Source organism: Propithecus coquereli, unplaced genomic scaffold (genome assembly GCF_000956105.1).
Source record: "Propithecus coquereli isolate 6110/MARCELLA unplaced genomic scaffold, Pcoq_1.0 Scaffold676, whole genome shotgun sequence".
Classification (NCBI taxonomy): Eukaryota; Metazoa; Chordata; class Mammalia; order Primates; family Indriidae; genus Propithecus; species Propithecus coquereli.
This window is the reverse complement of record NW_012152796.1, coordinates 477,938-494,481: the sequence shown is the minus strand read 5'-3', so window position 1 is coordinate 494,481 and position 16,544 is coordinate 477,938. Positions and strand designations below refer to the sequence as shown.

The window sequence follows — 16,544 nt, the reverse complement described above, 5'->3', positions numbered from 1 at the left end:
AGACAAGGGTTTGAGTTCTGCCATTCACTTTCTAGATCACCTCAGAGAAGTCCTTCCATCTCCCTGAGCTTGTTTCCTTGACTGCAGACCAGAGCCGAGGATCCCTGTACCATTTGGCTTGGTGGAAGCATGAAAGGATATAGTGCATGTACAACACTTAGCATGTACCTGGCACATAGTGGGTGCTCAGCCGAAGCGAGGACTTCTTCCCTACCTCCTGTTCTGGTGAAACCCTTTCCTGTCTGTTAACTCATTCTTTTTCCCCAACACTCCTGAGAAGAAAGAAGCAGGGGTGTGCCTGTTTTCTGGATAGAGAAACTGAGGCAGAGGCAGGCTAAAGGCAAGATCTTAGGATGGCAGGCTCTCACCTCTGCTAAGAGAGAGGAAGTGTGTGTGTGTGTGTGTGTGTGTGTGTGTGTGTGTGTGTGTGTGTTTGAATGTCTTTGAGAAAGAGACAGCAGATGTGATTGTGAGAGATTGTATGTTAGTAAGCCGGCGAGACAGTGAGAGAGGTTTGGGTGCCCCTCCCTGACTCCCTCGGCAGGTCTCCTGTCGCCCTTTACATAGCTGCCTCTCCCCGCTACAATGTCAGCGGCTCCTTGAAGGGCAGAGGTAAGGTCCAACTCGCTGCTTTCTCCCCAGGCTTCACAACAGTTGCATGCCACATAATGCACCTTTAATAAATACTCGTCAAATGAATAAGTGAATGAATGAATGACTTTGTGAGAGAGCATCGGCCTCGGCCCAGGGTCCGTGTGAAAGGCTGTGCATGCGGGAGGGGGACCAGACAAGGGATGTGGGGAACATACCCCGGGGATGCGAGGGACTGCCAGTCTGAGGGATTTGGACATCTCAGGAGATGAGGAGATTGCAAGACCTGGCCTATGAAAGCCTTTGGTTTGCCTTTGGCTCAGGTAAAGGCAGGAAATGCCCTGGAAGTTGAATGAAAGCCTGTGGGCTCTAGCTCCTGCCGGGGGCTCACCCTGCCCCACCCAACAGCCACTTTCACTCTGGGAGCCAGCAGAGGGCCGGAGGCGGGAGCCGAGCCTGGCTGGGAGTCAGGCCCTCTCTGGGCAGGCAGCTCCCAGGGCCAGGAGCTTCATCCCTCCTGGGAGCTCCAGCATGTGAGACTCTGGAGAAGAGACAAACCCTTTTTAAAAAATAATCAATTTTCTGATTTATCTTTGGGAGGAGGCCATTCTTTTGTTTGAGAAGGAAAAGAAAAATTAAAAAAACCAAGTCACTTGAATAGGCCTTTTAGTTATGTAAAGAAATGCCACCAGCCCTTTGGGAGAGAGAGTGGAAAAAGCTAGACTCCCAGCATAACAATGGGAAAGGTAGTTGCTTCTTAGGTGAAGGTCTCCATACCCTAGAGGGGACAACTAGGAGCTGAGCCCGACACCCAAGCTCTCTGGGAGCCTTAGACGAGCAGAGGGCTTGAAATTCAGGTGAGGGTTGGGGGACAGAGACTGGTTGGCTCCTAGCTTGGCCACAGTCTGGATGCTCAGGACAGAAGTGCTTACAGGTGAGGGGACCTGAGCCAGGTGGGAGCAGAGCTGTCTGGGGGCACCTACCGTGTGCCACATACTTAAGATACAATGGTGAGGTCTGTGGGCACAGTTCCTGCCTTCCAGGACCTTAACATTTTACAATTATTATTTTTTTAACAGAAACAGAGTCACACTATGTTGCCCAGGCTGGTCTTGAACTTCTGAGTTCAAGTGATCCTCCTCCCTCAGCCTCCGAGTAGCTGGGACTACAGGCGCAGGCTACCATGCAGGCCATTTCACAACTATTTACACAATTGCCAGTTACAATTCTGGCAAATGCAATGAAGAAATAATGGGTCCTAAATAATCATAGCTGGTATAACAAAGGAAATGCTGCTTGCCAGCCTTACACATAGTAGTATGTCTACTTTTTGCAAGCAACCTTTTGAGGGTGATACTATCATTTACCCATATTACCGACAAGAAAATGAAGACAGAGATGGAGTAAACTGCCAAGGCCTTGTGTGATGGTGCTGAGATTTGAGCCCATGCTGTTCAGCCCTGTAATCTGCGCTCTGAACCACTTCACTCCATCCTCATGGGAGAGAAGGCATCTCTAAGGGGAATCTGGCAAGTGCAGAGGGCTTCTTGGAGGAAGCGAGCTGAAACCTAATAAGATGGAATTAACCAGACCAAAACGAGAAAGGGTATTCTAGAAGGTGAAAATGGCACGTGCAAAGACCCAGGCATAGGACGGAAGCAAGGAAAAAGTGAATGAAGGTTTCATCTGGAGACCTGGGCAGGGACCAGGTCATGCCAAAAATCTATATTATAAAGAGCTATGGAAAGCTATTGGAAAATTTAAAGGGTGGTTGACACAGTCGGATTTGTATTTTAAGTATTACTCTGAAGATTGTACAGAGAACAAATGAGGGAAGGGGATCTGCTGTACGAGGACTGCGCAGAAATCAGAGCCAGCTTGGGCCAAGGTATCAGTGTCTGAGAGGTGAAGACCAGGGCATACAGCAGGGCAGTGCACTGCGCCTTGGAAGCCTCGCCTGGGGCCTGGGTGGGGCGAAAGGGGCGGAGTCGGGGGGGTGTAGTAGGCTGGGGCGGGGTCCCGGGATTGGGCTGCTCTGGTCGGGGACTCCGCGTGGCCGGTTCGGGGGCGGGGCCCCAGATGGGCGGGGCTCTGGGTGGACCCTGGCCACGCCTCCCTCAGGATACCCTGGTCCAGGCGGAGCAGGGCCGCCCGCGGCCACGCCGCTGTCGCGGTCGCGGGTACTTTCCTGGCTCTCCCGCCGCGGACGGAGGAGCGCTGGGGCTGAGTCTGCGGACCCCGCCGGGTGCAGGGCTCGTGGCCGGCTGGAGCTGGGAGCCGGGCGGCCGAGGAGCCAGGTGAGCCAGGACGCTGTGCCAGGAACAGAGCCACTCAGGCTGGAGGTGCGTCCCAGGCTGCGCTCCCAGCCGCCAGGGGGCGAGCGGCGACGAGGCTCCGGGGCTGCCCCCTCGCAACCCTGGGGACCTGGGCGTCCGCTTGGCGGCGGGGGGAGCGGGGAGGGGGCGGTAAATCAGTAACCCGCAGCGTACACAGGGCCTTTTGTCCGGCTCCGTCCAAAGAGCACCCTGGCCACGGAGCTGGTTACTCATTGCCCACCGCGGCGGGGGCGGGCTGGCGGCCTGTGCAGGTACCCCTGGGGACTCGCACCTCCCCCCAGGCTGACCCTGTAGGGGTGGGGGAGGAAGAGCGCGCTTGTTCCTGAGCAGCTGGGCTGTCTGCGCACCGGGCGTCGAGATGAGGGAGCTGAGGCTCCGAGAGGTGCAGTCACTTGCCCAGGGCCCTCCAGCGCGTGCGTGCAGGAGGCTGGAGGAGAACCCAGGACTGTCTGATGCCAGAGTCAGGCCCTTCGCCCCCACGTGCCAGGTGGTCGCTGTAGCGGTCAGCAGCCATGGGTGATCCGACTGAGGACTCTGAGGTTGTGAGGTCAGGGCAGCCTGAGGGTGGGAATAAAACCCTTCGGTCTCCCCACCCTGCTATGTCCCTGAAGAGCTACCTCCCTGCAGAGCAGAGGAGGTAGAGGGTTTTACAGAGAAGAGGTCAGCTGAACTTGGGAGGTGGGGTGGGCTCAGAGACAGTGGTATCTGAGCCAAGTGGAGGAGGGGATTGGGAGGTATGGGCAAGAGAGCAAGTGTGCCCAGTTTTTTGTTTTTTATTTTTGAGGCAGAGTCTCACTCTGTTGCCCCAGCTAGAGTGCCGTGGCGTCAGCCTAGCTCACAGCAACCTCAAACTCCTGGGCTCAAGCGATCCTCCTGCCTCAGCCTCCCGAGTAGCTGGGACTACAGGCATGCGCCACCATGCCCGGCTAATTTTTTCTATATATTTTTAGTCGTCCAGCTAATTTTTTTCTATTTTTTTAGTAGAGACGGGGTCTCGCTCTTGCTCAGGCTGGTCTCGAACTCCTGGGTTCAAACGATCCACCCGCCTCAGCGTCCCAGAGAGCTAGGATTACAGGCGTGAGCCACCGCGCCCGGCCAAGTGTGCCCAGTTTTGAAAGCCAATGGCTTCAGTGCTCCTGAAGGGGCAGACAGGGTGACCAAAGAGATTGGCAGGGGCAGAAAGGTAGGCCTAGGAGGCTGGAGAAACAGTGTAGACTGGATCCTGCTGGACACAGGCAGCCATTAAGGAAAGCTTGGGGGTGACATGGTCCTACTGCAGGGTGGAGGCCGAAGAGCTCAGGGAGAAGACGTTTGCAAAGGCCCAAGCATGAGATGACCATGACCTTCCCTGGTAGGGGCAGGGGAGGCCAGATGGACTGGAAGTGGGGTGGCAGTGGCTGAGGAGAGGGGGTATAGTGGGCTTCCCAGGCAGGGTATTTCCAGAGACACCAGTGCCACCTGGCTGTTACCCAGCCCCAGGTAACAGCCAATAGGCCCTGGGACTACACTGGTCACCCTGTTCCCCTGCCCCACCTGAGGCTCAGTTGCGAGTGTTGCATTTTGAGGGACAGAGACATGTTGGGTAGCATTTGGAAGAGAGTAACCGGCTTGGGGGCGTGTGTGTATATCACATCTGGCAGGAGCAGCTCCTGAACCAAAGCAGTCCTATGAGGAGAGTAGCACAGAGAGGGACAGAGAGATTTGCAAGTTGGTAAGAGTCAGGATTTGAACTTAGCTCTGTCTGATACTTAAGAGTCTACATTCTTTGCAAAACCCTGTGCTGCCCCAGATGGAGTTGTAGGGGCACAAGAAGCAGAGGTAGCTGGGGAATGCAGTTCTGGTTCAGAATGAGGAAGAGCTTCCCACTTGCCATGGAAGGGCTGTCTTGGCTGTGAGCGCCTAGCTCCTGGAAATGTCAGTCGTGCTGTAAGGAGTGGGGTCAGATCAGATAACATCCAGATGCTGAAGTCTGGCCTTGTATTATACTTCAGTTTTTGGAGGGGGGGTGCTCTTCAGCAATAAATTCATTTACTCAGCAAAAAATAAATTATGTGTGCCAAGAGTGAGCAGAAGATATGTCTCCCTTCTCTGCTTCCCTCCAAGAAAAGAATCCCAAAACTGCTCTTTCTGTGAACTTGTGCCAGGATCTCAGCAGGACCCAAGAAGAGCAGGAAGCCCAGCACAGCCCAGCCCAGCCCCCTTGCACAACCTACTGTGGGGAGGCCTTGGACTCTGGCAACAGCAGAGCTGGTTCCAGTCTCTGCCCTGCAGCTGCCTGGCTGGGGCCTTGGACAAGTCTGCTTACCACTTCCTGTGTCTGTCTCCTCATCTGCAGAATAAGGGAAGAGCACCAGCAAAGGTGCACACATAGCAGGAGCTCTTTGCCCTCCCTGTTTTAGGAAGGCAGTCGGTGGGAAGTCCAGCCTGGGTCCCTGAGAGCTGCAGGAAGGAGATGTGGCTGCTGTTGGCCCTGTTGGGGGTCCTCCTGGTTGTACCTGGGGCTCCAGCCTTGTCCCTTGAGGCCTCTGAGGAAGTGGAGCTGGGTATGGCCTCTAAGGTGGGGAAGGGTGGCAGGGGTGGGAAGAATGGGCACCAGGAGGGGGCTGCTGGCTGAGCAAAGCTGGAAAGGATCCCAGCCAGACCTTGAGAAGGTGGCAGCAGGGCAGGGCCAACTGTTGAGACCGGGTCAGTGTTCAGCTCCCAGCAGCATCCATCTATCTCTGTGTCTGCGAAAGGACTGGCCTTGCAAGGCACAGGCCCCTGAGCTGGGCTGCAGAGCTGGTGGTGAGCCCTTGGCTGTGTGGCGTGCGTGTTGGGTGAGTGTGTTCTGTTCGTTGGGAGTGTGACTTGGGAGGTCCAGGCGGCATATGTGGTATATGCACTGTGAGTGTGATGTGCCCCAGAGGTGTGGTATGTGCCCTGTATGTGGCGCCTACATATAGCATGTGTGTGTGTGTGTGTTGGACAATGGCATGTGCACTAAGTACTTGTGTATGTGACATGCCCTAAGAATGTGGCATTTGCCCTGCGTGTAGCATCTGCAGCATGTAGTTGTGTGTGTATCCAGGAGCAGTGGCTTGTCCAGCATGCATCTCGAGGTGCTTGTGCCCTGTGTGTGCAGCATGTTCTCCGTGTGCAGAGGCTGCCTCGCATGATGCTGCGGAGCTCGCTGACCTGTGCCCTTCTGCCCGCAGAGCCCTGCCTGGCTCCCAGCCTGGAACAGCAAGAGCAGGAGCTGACTGTGGCCCTTGGGCAGCCTGTGCGGCTGTGCTGTGGGCGGGCTGAGCGTGGTGGACACTGGTACAAGGAGGGCAGTCGCCTGGCACCTGCTGGCCGGGTACGGGGCTGGAGGGGCCGCCTGGAGATTGCCAGCTTCCTACCTGAGGATGCTGGCCACTACCTCTGCCTGGCACGAGGCTCCATGATTGTCCTGCACAACCTCACCTTGGTCGTAGATGGTAAGAGTCCGGCAGGGGGTTATAGGATGCCTGGGGAGAGAGACCTCCCCCTCTTGGACCTCAGGCACCACTTCCCTCTGTCCCGACGTAGACTCCTTGACCTCCAGCAATGATGATGAGGATCCCAAAACCCATGATGGGCACACTTACCCCCAGCAAGGTCAGTATGAGTTCTCAAGGACTCTTGTCCCCACTACTCATCTGGTCACCGATGAAACAGAATAGACCTGTGTGGAAGCAGGTGATCATCCTAGGGGCTGTAAGTACTCCCTCCCCCTCCTCTCCCCTCCAGCACCCTACTGGACACACCCCCAGCGCATGGAGAAGAAACTACATGCAGTGCCTGCCGGGAACACCGTCAAGTTCCGCTGTCCAGCTGCGGGTAACCCCGTGCCCACCATCCGCTGGCTCAAAGATGGACAGGCCTTTCATGGAGAGAATCGCATTGGAGGCATTCGGGTGAGTCTCTGGGTCTCAGGACCCTCTATTCCCCCCTCTTCATTCCCTCGTCCATCCCCTCATACCTATAAATTGAACACACTTGTAACAAGTCTGCTGAGGAAGGCAACTGCGTGTGCCCAGAAAGAGCCCTAGACTGTGGCTTTAGGCAGCTCTGGTTCAAGTTCCCATTCTGTCCCTCTCTGGCAAGTGACTTAACCTCTCAGCCTTAGCAATTCCATTTATAAAGTAGGAAAAATCACTGATCAGTTTGTATTAATAAGCTTCAGCATCTCATTCTCACAAAGAGACCCTACGGGGTCAACCCCGTGCTGTAATGAGGAAGCTGGGACTTGGCGGGTAACGACCGGCTCAGGGTGGTACAGCTGCGGAGAGGTAGGGCTAGAAAGACTTGAACCCAGGGCTCAGGGACTTTTGGGAGCCTTCTCCTTTGTGTGTGGTCCCTGGCCTTGGCCTGACCTCCCCAGGGCCCAGAGAGCTTAAGAAGAGCCCTCTGGGCAAGATCTAGCCTCATGTGCCGGGCCCTGGGTGGACATGGTCTGGTGGTCCCACGTGGACCCTTCCTCTGCCCCCAGCTGCGCCACCAGCACTGGAGCCTGGTGATGGAAAGCGTGGTGCCCTCGGACCGTGGCACGTACACCTGCCTCGTGGAGAACTCTCTGGGCAGCATCCGCTACAGCTATCTGCTGGATGTGCTGGGTGAGCGGATGCGCAGGGAGGCTGTGGGGCAGGGGCCTGACCTGTCTTGGGCTCAGTCGTGCCCTCCGACAGGGCCTAGTCTGGCAGGCAAGATGGACTCAGTCTTAGATGAGTCAAGCAGTTCTGAGTGACCAGGAGGGTCAGAGAGAAGCACAAGGGTTGGTACAGGCCTGGGGGAGCCAGGGTCTGCCTGAGAAGTGAGGAAGGCTCCCAGACAGAGGGCACAGGCTGAGTTAAGGTCCGAAGTATAAAGAATGCCCTGCATTTGCGGGGGGTGCGCACCTGGGGCGCGGCATTTATGTGGGGAGCGAGGCCATGGCGTGTTGTGGATGCTAGGCTGAGAAGTTGTCCTTGACCCGCAAGTGACAGGGAGTCGTGGAAGGTTTAGGCAGAATAAGCGGGACCAGGTGAAGTCCGAGGTGTCTGTCAGGAAGGTCCCTCCCTTGAACTGGGGAAGGCTGGACACGGGTGAACAGGGTGCTTCTGTGGGTGCCACTGAGCAGGGTTGACGGCCTGGCCTGGCCCCCAGAGCGGTCCCCGCACCGGCCCATCCTGCAAGCCGGGCTCCCAGCCAACACCACGGCCGTGGTGGGCAGCGACGTGGAGCTGCTGTGCAAGGTATACAGCGACGCCCAGCCCCACATCCAGTGGCTAAAGCACATCGTCATCAACGGCAGCAGCTTCGGCGCCGACGGCTTCCCCTACGTGCAGGTCCTGAAGGTGTGGCCCCTGTCGTGCCTGAGCCACACCCTTCTCCCCCAGGGTGAGGGCTGCCCAGCTGCCCTCCTGGCCGCAGCGTGGCCCAGGCTCTGTGCTCCCTGAGTGTGTGTCCCCACCCCCAGACTGCAGACATCAATAGCTCAGAGGTGGAGGTCCTGTACCTGCGAAACGTGTCAGCGGAGGATGCGGGCGAGTACACCTGCCTGGCAGGCAACTCCATCGGCCTCTCCTACCAGTCAGCCTGGCTCACGGTGCTGCCAGGTGAGCGCTGGAGTGGGCCGGGAGAGGCTGCGAGATCCCACTCTGGTCCGCGGTGGGCGAGGGCCTGGGGGCTGGACAGCCTCCCGTGGTCTGTGGGGTCTGGCTGGGGATGTGGTGTGCGGATTTGTGTTTGATTCTGCGCCTGCCCGTGAGACGCTCTGGGGTCCGGGTACCCGGCACTGGGTAGAGCTGTAGAACCGTAGCTTTCTCCGCGCGTGTGTGTTGGGAGCCGCGAGGGCCCGAGTTAGAGGGAGTGGGGCTGGCCAGTCTGACCACTGACCAGCCAGTCTGTCTGCGTGCGCGTCCATCGGCGAGGGCAGAGGAGGACCTCGCGTGGACAGCTGCGGCGCCCGAGGCTCGGTACACGGATATCGTCCTGTACGCGTCGGGCTCCCTGGCTCTCGCTGTGCTGCTGCTGCTGGCCGGGCTGTCTCGAGGGCAGGCGCTCCACGGCCGGTACCCCCGCCAGCCTGCGGCTGTGCAGAAGTTGTCCCGCTTCCCTCTGGCCCGACAGGTACTGTGCCCGCCCCCCACCCCCACGTCCCAGCCTGACTCCAGCAGGCAGAACCAAGTCTCCCACTTTGCAGTTCTCCCTGGAATCAGGCTCCTCGGGTAAGTCAAGCTCCTCCCTGGTGCGAGGCGTCCGTCTCTCCTCCAGCGGCCCCCCCCTGCTCGCCGGCCTCGTGAGTCTGGACCTGCCGCTCGACCCGCTGTGGGAGTTCCCCCGGGACAGGTACGACGGCGTGGTGTGGCGGGGGCGGGTTCCTTGGCGGGGTTGGGGCCCGGGGCGGGGGCTTTCTGATCTTTTCTTCGTCTCCAGGCTGGTGCTTGGGAAGCCCCTAGGCGAGGGCTGCTTCGGGCAGGTCGTGTGCGCAGAGGCCTTCGGCATGGACCCCGCCCGGCCCGACCAAGCCAGCACCGTGGCTGTCAAGATGCTCAAGGGTGAATGTGGCAGCTGAGGAGGGGTAGCGCTGTGGTGTTGGGACTAACAGCGGGGCTCCCGGTGCTACTTGGTGAGCGCTGGGGCCGGAAGAGACTGTGGGATCCCACCCTTAGGCCTGCGGTCCGACTCTGCTAGCGACCCTGGCAAGCCACTTCTGAGCCTCAGTTTCCCCTTGTGTCACACAGGGTAAATAATAGTCCCTAGCTCCAGCCCAAGGTTCCTGGAGAGTGCCTGGAACATAGTTGGGGTTCAATAAATCTTAACCATTGGGGTGACTGGGGATTGATGCCAGGTTAGTCTGGTCCATGTTAGTCTACCTCGTTCCCCACGGTTATCCCCAAACATGCCTCAGCCTTCCCTGGACCCTTGCCAAGTCTGTCCCGTTGTGTCCACCACTCTAGGAGGACAGTCCTTCTGCTTAACTCAGTGCCAGACCCCAAGCCACAGCCCCAAGATGCTGCGGCAGGCACGACTGGGCCCTGACCATCAGGACCCCTGGCTGCTGTCCCCCAGACCCCTCTGCAAGAATGGCCCAACCACTGTTTTGCTCCCTCCCTCCTCTCCGCACAGCTGGGGCCACCTGGCACTTTCTGGGGGGCAGGGGTTAAGAAATACGCATTGTGAGATTGCGGGGGCGGGTTGTGTCATTGGCCCAGGGCCACAGGTCAGCACCGGGGCCCAGCCAGAGCAGACTTCTGCCCACCACCCCCTAGCTGCACCCTGCTGGTGGCTCCCTTAATTCCCAGGCCATATGGACCCCAGGCCCTGGTCAGATAGACCCCAGGGAGCCAGCCTGTTTCCCGCCCCCAGGAGCTCTCACCCCATTCAGGGACCACCGCCAACCCCTCCAGACAGAGCTTCCTCCTGCTCAGAGCTCTTCCCCTCTCTCCCGTTTCCTGGGCCTGCCCACCGGAAGGCCTGCTTCTTTCAGATCCTTAATCTAGTTGCGTCCTTGCAACTGCTGTGAGAGATAGGGGGAACCCACTGTTCTCTTTCATGTAAGGTGATCTTGAGGTTCAGAGAGGTTAGGAGACTTTTTCAAGGTCACACAGCTCAGCAGGGATTCCACCCCAGACCTATCTGACGCCTGGTCCAGTGCTCCCTGTCCTGTCCCCTGCCTGGAAGCCTCCATGTGTAGTTGGAGGACAGCTTCCTGACCCCAGCTGTTGCCCTTGCAGATAATGCCTCCGACAAGGACTTGGCGGACCTAGTCTCTGAGATGGAGGTGATGAAGCTGATCGGCCGACACAAGAACATCATCAACCTGCTGGGTGTCTGCACGCAGGAAGGTGGGGCGGGGCGGAGGTGGTGGCAGGGCAGTCGGGGTGCAGAGCCGGAGCTTGGCAGCCTCCCTGACCCCGCTCTGCAGGGCCCCTGTACGTGATCGTGGAGTGCGCTGCCAAGGGCAACCTGCGGGAGTTCCTGCGGGCCCGGCGCCCCCCCGGCCCGGACCTCAGCCCTGACGGACCTCGGAGCAGCGAGGGGCCGCTCTCCTTCCCGGCCCTGGTCTCCTGTGCCTATCAGGTGGCCCGAGGCATGCAGTATCTGGAGTCACGGAAGGTACGGGCAGTAGACAGCGCTCCAGACCGCTCTGACTTTGTCCGTGTCCGCCTTTCACGCCTGTGGCAGCAAATGCCCCAGCTTCTCCCTCCCTCCCCTTTCGCGTTAGCCTGTCTAAATGTTCCCAAGTCCTATGCAGCTGCCACTGCATGTCCCCATTTGTTAGCTCACATATTTTCCAGCCCATAGACTAGGCAAGGCAAGAGGTGATGCAAAAGAAGAGGGCATTTTGTTTCCCCTTTCTGAACCTTGACTTCCTCAGCTGTAAAATGGGTGGATGATCCCTCCCCCCGGGCTTACCGTGCGGTGGTGAGCACGGCTTCCAGCCATTATGAGGTCCTAATAACCCTGAGCCCCCCTCCCGTTCCCCGCCCTACCCCCAGTGCATCCACCGGGACCTGGCTGCCCGAAACGTGCTGGTGACTGAGGACAACGTGATGAAGATCGCCGACTTCGGGCTGGCCCGAGGCGTCCACCACATCGACTACTACAAGAAAACCAGCAACGTGAGGGGAGCCGGGCACAGCTGGGCGGAGGGGCTGGGCCTGGAGGGGGCACTGGGACCTGTAGGGCTCAGCACCAGTGCCCCTCCTCCCCTCTGCAGGGCCGCCTGCCCGTCAAGTGGATGGCTCCTGAGGCCCTGTTTGACCGAGTGTACACACACCAGAGTGACGTGTGAGTCCTGGAAGCTGGGGACCCAGGGTGTCTGCCAATGCTCAGCATTGTCCTACCCAACAAAAAGACAAGGCACGTGCCAAAGTCGCGTGGCCCTAGGATTTGTGCACGCGCATTCTCTTTACGATCAGGCCTGGGACCTGAGTGGGGCCCGATCCCCCCTCCTCCTGCGGTAGAGGATCATGCCCACAGGGTCCCCCATCCCGGCCCCAGGAGTAGGGGCTAGGGGAGAGAAACCGCGTCCTGCTGAGCCCCGATCCCACCTCCAGGTGGTCTTTTGGGATCCTGCTGTGGGAGATCTTCACCCTCGGGGGCTCCCCGTATCCTGGCATCCCCGTGGAGGAGCTGTTCTCTCTGCTGCGGGAGGGACATCGGATGGACCGGCCGCCACACTGCCCCCCAGAGCTGTGAGGCCTCGCCCACACCCCACTTTCCAGTCCTCATCCCCTGCCCTGGCCTTGGCCTCAGGGTTTGACCCTGACCTCAAGGGCAGCACTAACTTCTCCTCCTCTTCCTCCTCCTCTTCGGCCCAGTGGGGAGGCCTGGCCTGGCTCCCACTGGATGGCCCCGCTCATCAAAACCCCCCAGGGACCCCACAGTCCTCCCCTGGCCCCAGGCCTGAGGCTCCTATGACCCCCCACCCACCTCTCCCAGGTACGGGCTGATGCGTGAGTGCTGGCATGCTGCACCCTCTCAGAGACCCACTTTCAAGCAGCTGGTGGAGGCTCTGGACAAGGTCCTGCTGACTGTCTCTGAGGAGGTACTGCTCCCCGCTGTCCCCTGCCCTTCCCTGCGTATTCCCCTCTGGGCTTCACCCGGCCCGACTGCATGGACCTGCAGCAGCCTGTCCCCAGGCTGCCAAGGCTGACCACTCTGCTCCCCACTACAGTACCTCGACCTCCGCCTCACCTTCGGCCCCTGCTCCCCTTCTGGTGGGGATGCCAGCAGCACCTGCTCCTCCAGCGATTCTGTCTTCAGCCACGACCCCTTGCCACTGGGGCCCAGCTCCTTCCCCTTCCCCAGGGTGCAGACATGAGCAGGGGCATGAGGTGGTGGGGGCAGGTAGGCTGGTGGCCTTGAGCCTCCTGGCTCAGCCACAACCTGGCACAGTGCTTGACCTTGGCAGCCCCAGGCCCCTGACCTCAGGGTGCTGTCCCAGATCTCTGGTTCTGCTTTGAGGGGGTCCATCCTTGGTCCTGGGCTTCCCAGTTAAGGCTTCTTGCCCTGGCCTTGGGTTCCTAACCCAGAGCGCAACCTTGATCTCAAGGCCCTTCCCTCGCGCTTGCAGTTATGGGGCCATTGTCCAGATGGCCTGGATGTTAGGATTCTGCTTGGCCTCCTGGGCCCTGGCCCTCGTCCCCATCTTGGGGGTCTGGCCAGGCCTGGCTGCAGAGCTGCTATCCTAATTCTAAACCTCCATGCTTCCCAACACCAGTTGAGAGGTTTTGGGCCTCTGAACCCCATTTCCCCAAGCCTCCCCCTCGCTGCAGCTTGTCCCAGCATCTTGGTGGAAGGAGCGTTGTCCCCTGTGTCCCAGAGAGGCTGGAAGCCTGCCCAAAACACGGGAGCAAATGGCCTTTTATAAATTATTTTTTTGAAATAAACTTCTGTGTGCCTGGTGTCTTCCCGAAGGGACATGGAGAGGGAGGAGGGTGGAGGGATCCCCAAGCTGGGCGCTTTGCCTGGGTGACACGCACTGAGGACTCTGTGCCAGGCCTTGGGTTTGCATCCACCTCCAGCTGCCCCAGGAGGCTGTGCGTGCCTCTGTGTTGGTCCGTCTGTCCTGCGGCACCATCTTACGCATGTGATGGTGTGAACGAGGAACGGGCTGGAGGGGTCTGCGCTGCCCCATCCGTGGGGTGGGCCTCCCATACCCTCAGCACATGCGTGTGTGTCCATGTATGCCCTGCATCTGTCCCCAAGGGAGCTGGCAGCCCCCTGCCCCATCTGCTCAGCATTAACCAAGCTGACCGTTAACACAGCATGAAAACCTGAAACTGCCGCTGCCTGCTCCCACGCTCTGCCGGCTCAAGCTGGGGGCTTGTGGGGGCTGTGCCCGCCCCTCCCCACCCTGGCCAGTCTCCCGGGCAGCAGCTGGTTGCCGCCCGGCTGGGCTGCAGCTGTCCTTGCCTGCCTGGTCCTCCACTGGGGAGGCCATCACGGCCTTGTTCTCAGACCCCTCCCTCTTGGAGGGATCAGCTTCCCAAGGCTCTGGAAACTTCCTTGGCTCCATCCCTGTAGTTACTGCTGCTCCCCGGTCAGTCCCTGAACCCCGGGGTGGGCTGTGGGAAGGTCCAGACATGGGGCCTGACCCAGTGCAATCCTCAGGCCTGGGACAGGACTACCCAACCAGGACATCCTTTACGGGGGCCGGCTGGTTGCCCCACGGGCTCCCAGGCAGTGGGCTGAAGATGCACACAGGGTCAGAGGGATTGGGTGTAAGATTTTGAGGCAGAAGCTGCCCTGGAAGACTGAGCAGTGGCTCGTGACCATGGTTTTCTCCCTCCCCCGGGTCTCCTTCCCACTCCCACCGCACCCTCCCTGGCTCACCGTGTCCCAAACGGAACTGCCCTCCCCCAGACAGGAACCAGGGAGCCGCTGACCACTTCCTTTCCCTCGAGAGCCGCATTCCCTAACGGGGTGGGAAGAGCACTGGACTTGGACACAGGTTCAAATCCCGCCATTGCAGGGTGCAGCCGTGCGCCTGAGGCCAGCACTGTCACCTCTGTGACTGTCCTGTCTTCACCCGTGAGTAGGGTGCTCCTGCCCTGCCTGCCTCCTGGGGCGCAGGGTTCAGGGTGAGGCAAGGCCTGGACGTGCAGCACAGGGGCGGTGCCTCAGTGTCTCCCTGGGAACTGTGTTTGGGCTTTTGTGCCCCTGAGTGCGCCTCCCAACCCCCCATCTCTGGCCTCCCTTCTGCTCCGATTGCCCTGCAGGTGGCTCCAGAGGCAGCTTTATGCCCCTTCCTGGACTCAAGGACACCACTGGCTCTCCAGAGCCCCCAAACTGTCTGACTGACTCTGAGACTCCCAAACTTAGAGTCTCCCATCAGGAGTGACCGGCCGGCGACTGTCCTTCAGCCGTCCAGCCACTGGCAGGAGAGCCGGATCCCTCGGCCCTCACCTGGGGGAGGAAAGGGTTAGAAGGTTAACACAGTGTGTCAGGACAAGGGGTGTGGGATGAGAACCCCCCATTTTCCACTTTCCCACCATGAGCCCGCTGCAGTGCCGGGCTCAGCCACCCGCTGCTCTCCCTCCCCATGGGCCTGCAGAGGAGGATTCTTCTTCCCATTTAATGGTGGACAAATAGAGGGCTGCGACAAGTCCAGGGGCACAGAATGGGGCTCCCGGAACGAGTGGTGCTGACCCCCAGGTTCCTGGCAGGCCCTGTGAGTGTCGGAGACCAGAACCAGGTTGCTCAGAGTGACAAGGCCAGCTGCTGCCTGGTAAGTCCTGGGGGCCAGGAGGGGCTCCGCTTGTGCTCCCTGCGTCCCCTCCCTGCCAGCGTCCCTGGCAGGTACACGCTTGCTGGGGCCATTCCACATTCCTGATGTCCCATGTCAGAACGAGACATGCTGCTAGTTCCCTGGCGCGAGCTTTGCCGCTTCATCCCCCCGCCCCTCCCCTGCCCGCTTTGGGCCGCATGGCAGCAGCTGGGGCCAGGCCTTGGCTCTAGCCGGTGACAGGAGCCCACAGAAAAGCACTGGGCCTACGTCCAGACTCTGCCACTTGCTGACGGCGTGTATCAGTCAAGGCTGTGGTGGGAGCAACGGACAGACACCCTGCTTTGGGAAGCCCCGGCCAGGGGACGGGGGCTGCCGGCTGGGCGATCCGTACCTGCGAGGAGCGTCAGGCTGTGCTCTGTGTGGGAGAGGTGGTGCTGCAGCCCGAGGATTGCCTCAGATTTCAGATTCTTCCAGATTTTGGAATATTTGCATATACACAATGAGATATCTTAGAGATGGGATCCAATTCTAAACATAAAATTCATTTATGTTTCATATACACCTTATATACACAGCCTAAAGGTAATTTTATACAATATTTTTAATAATTTTGTGAGTGAAACAAAGTTTACGTACATCGAAGCATCAGGAAGCAAAGGTGTCAGGTGTGGAATTTTCCACTGTGGCGTCCTATCAGCACTCAAAACATTTTGGATTTTGGAGCAATTCAGATTTCAGATATTTGGATTAGGGATGCTCAACCTATATAACTGAAGCTACCCTCTCTGAGCCTCCTCTTCCAGACGCTTACCACAGGAATGATGACACCCACCTCAGAGAGCGGCTGTAAGCGCTCAGTAAACAACAGCTGTCGCTCCACGGGGATCAGGAGGGAATGGCCTCCAGCGCTGGGTGACTGTGCAGGTGCCGCGATCTCACCCCCTTCTCCCCGCAGCCCTTCCAAGAAGGCATTCTTGTTCCCGTTTCCCAGATGAGGACACTGAGGCTCAGAAGGAGGACGTGACTGGCCCACGGTCACATGGGGAAAGTGGCAGAGTTGGTACACGGGGCCAGGTGCTGTCCCACTGCAGAGCCCATCCCACACCCCAGGCAGCTCGGCAGTTCCAACGGTCAGGAGAGGCTCTAGGGACACACGAAGCAGGGGATAGCTGTTAGTGAGATGTCCACGCACAAGTGGATGCACAGTCATGACGCCCAGCCACAGATGTGCCCCTGCTCAGTACATCGGGCTCCAGCCCGTGGCTAGCCAGGGATCTTACACGGGCTGCTCCTACCTGGGGACGCTCCTCCCACCTCCTACCTGGCCAAGCCCCACTTGTTCTTCAGATAGCGCTCGAGCCTCCCAGGCAGCCTCCTCAGACCTCTATTCCAGGCCA

At 59.0% G+C, this 16,544-nt stretch overlaps 1 protein-coding gene across 1 annotated transcript; it reads left to right on the top strand.

Moving 5' to 3' along the window:
- The first annotated feature begins 2,724 nt into the window (after positions 1 to 2,724).
- Positions 2,725 to 13,272, top strand: FGFR4 (fibroblast growth factor receptor 4). Its single transcript, XM_012660748.1, has 18 exons — positions 2,725 to 2,888; positions 5,327 to 5,470; positions 6,122 to 6,385; positions 6,477 to 6,545; positions 6,678 to 6,844; positions 7,420 to 7,543; positions 8,073 to 8,263; positions 8,386 to 8,524; positions 8,845 to 9,038; positions 9,112 to 9,257; positions 9,345 to 9,466; positions 10,646 to 10,756; positions 10,837 to 11,027; positions 11,411 to 11,533; positions 11,632 to 11,702; positions 11,972 to 12,109; positions 12,357 to 12,462; positions 12,592 to 13,272. The coding sequence occupies exons 2-18, from the start codon at positions 5,380 to 5,382 to the stop codon at positions 12,736 to 12,738; spliced, it is 2,394 nt and encodes a 797-aa protein (XP_012516202.1). The 5' UTR covers positions 2,725 to 2,888; positions 5,327 to 5,379; the 3' UTR covers positions 12,739 to 13,272.
- The last annotated feature ends 3,272 nt before the right edge of the window (positions 13,273 to 16,544 follow it).

Coding starts and splice junctions, on each gene's coding strand:
- FGFR4 (XM_012660748.1), top strand. CDS start 5,380: ATGTGGCTGCTGTTGGCCCTGTTGGGGGTCCTCCTGGTTGTACCTGGG. Junction 8,264..8,385: donor CCTACGTGCAGGTCCTGAAG/GTGTGGCCCCTG, acceptor CCCCACCCCCAG/ACTGCAGACATCAATAGCTC. Junction 11,028..11,410: donor AGTATCTGGAGTCACGGAAG/GTACGGGCAGTA, acceptor CCCTACCCCCAG/TGCATCCACCGGGACCTGGC.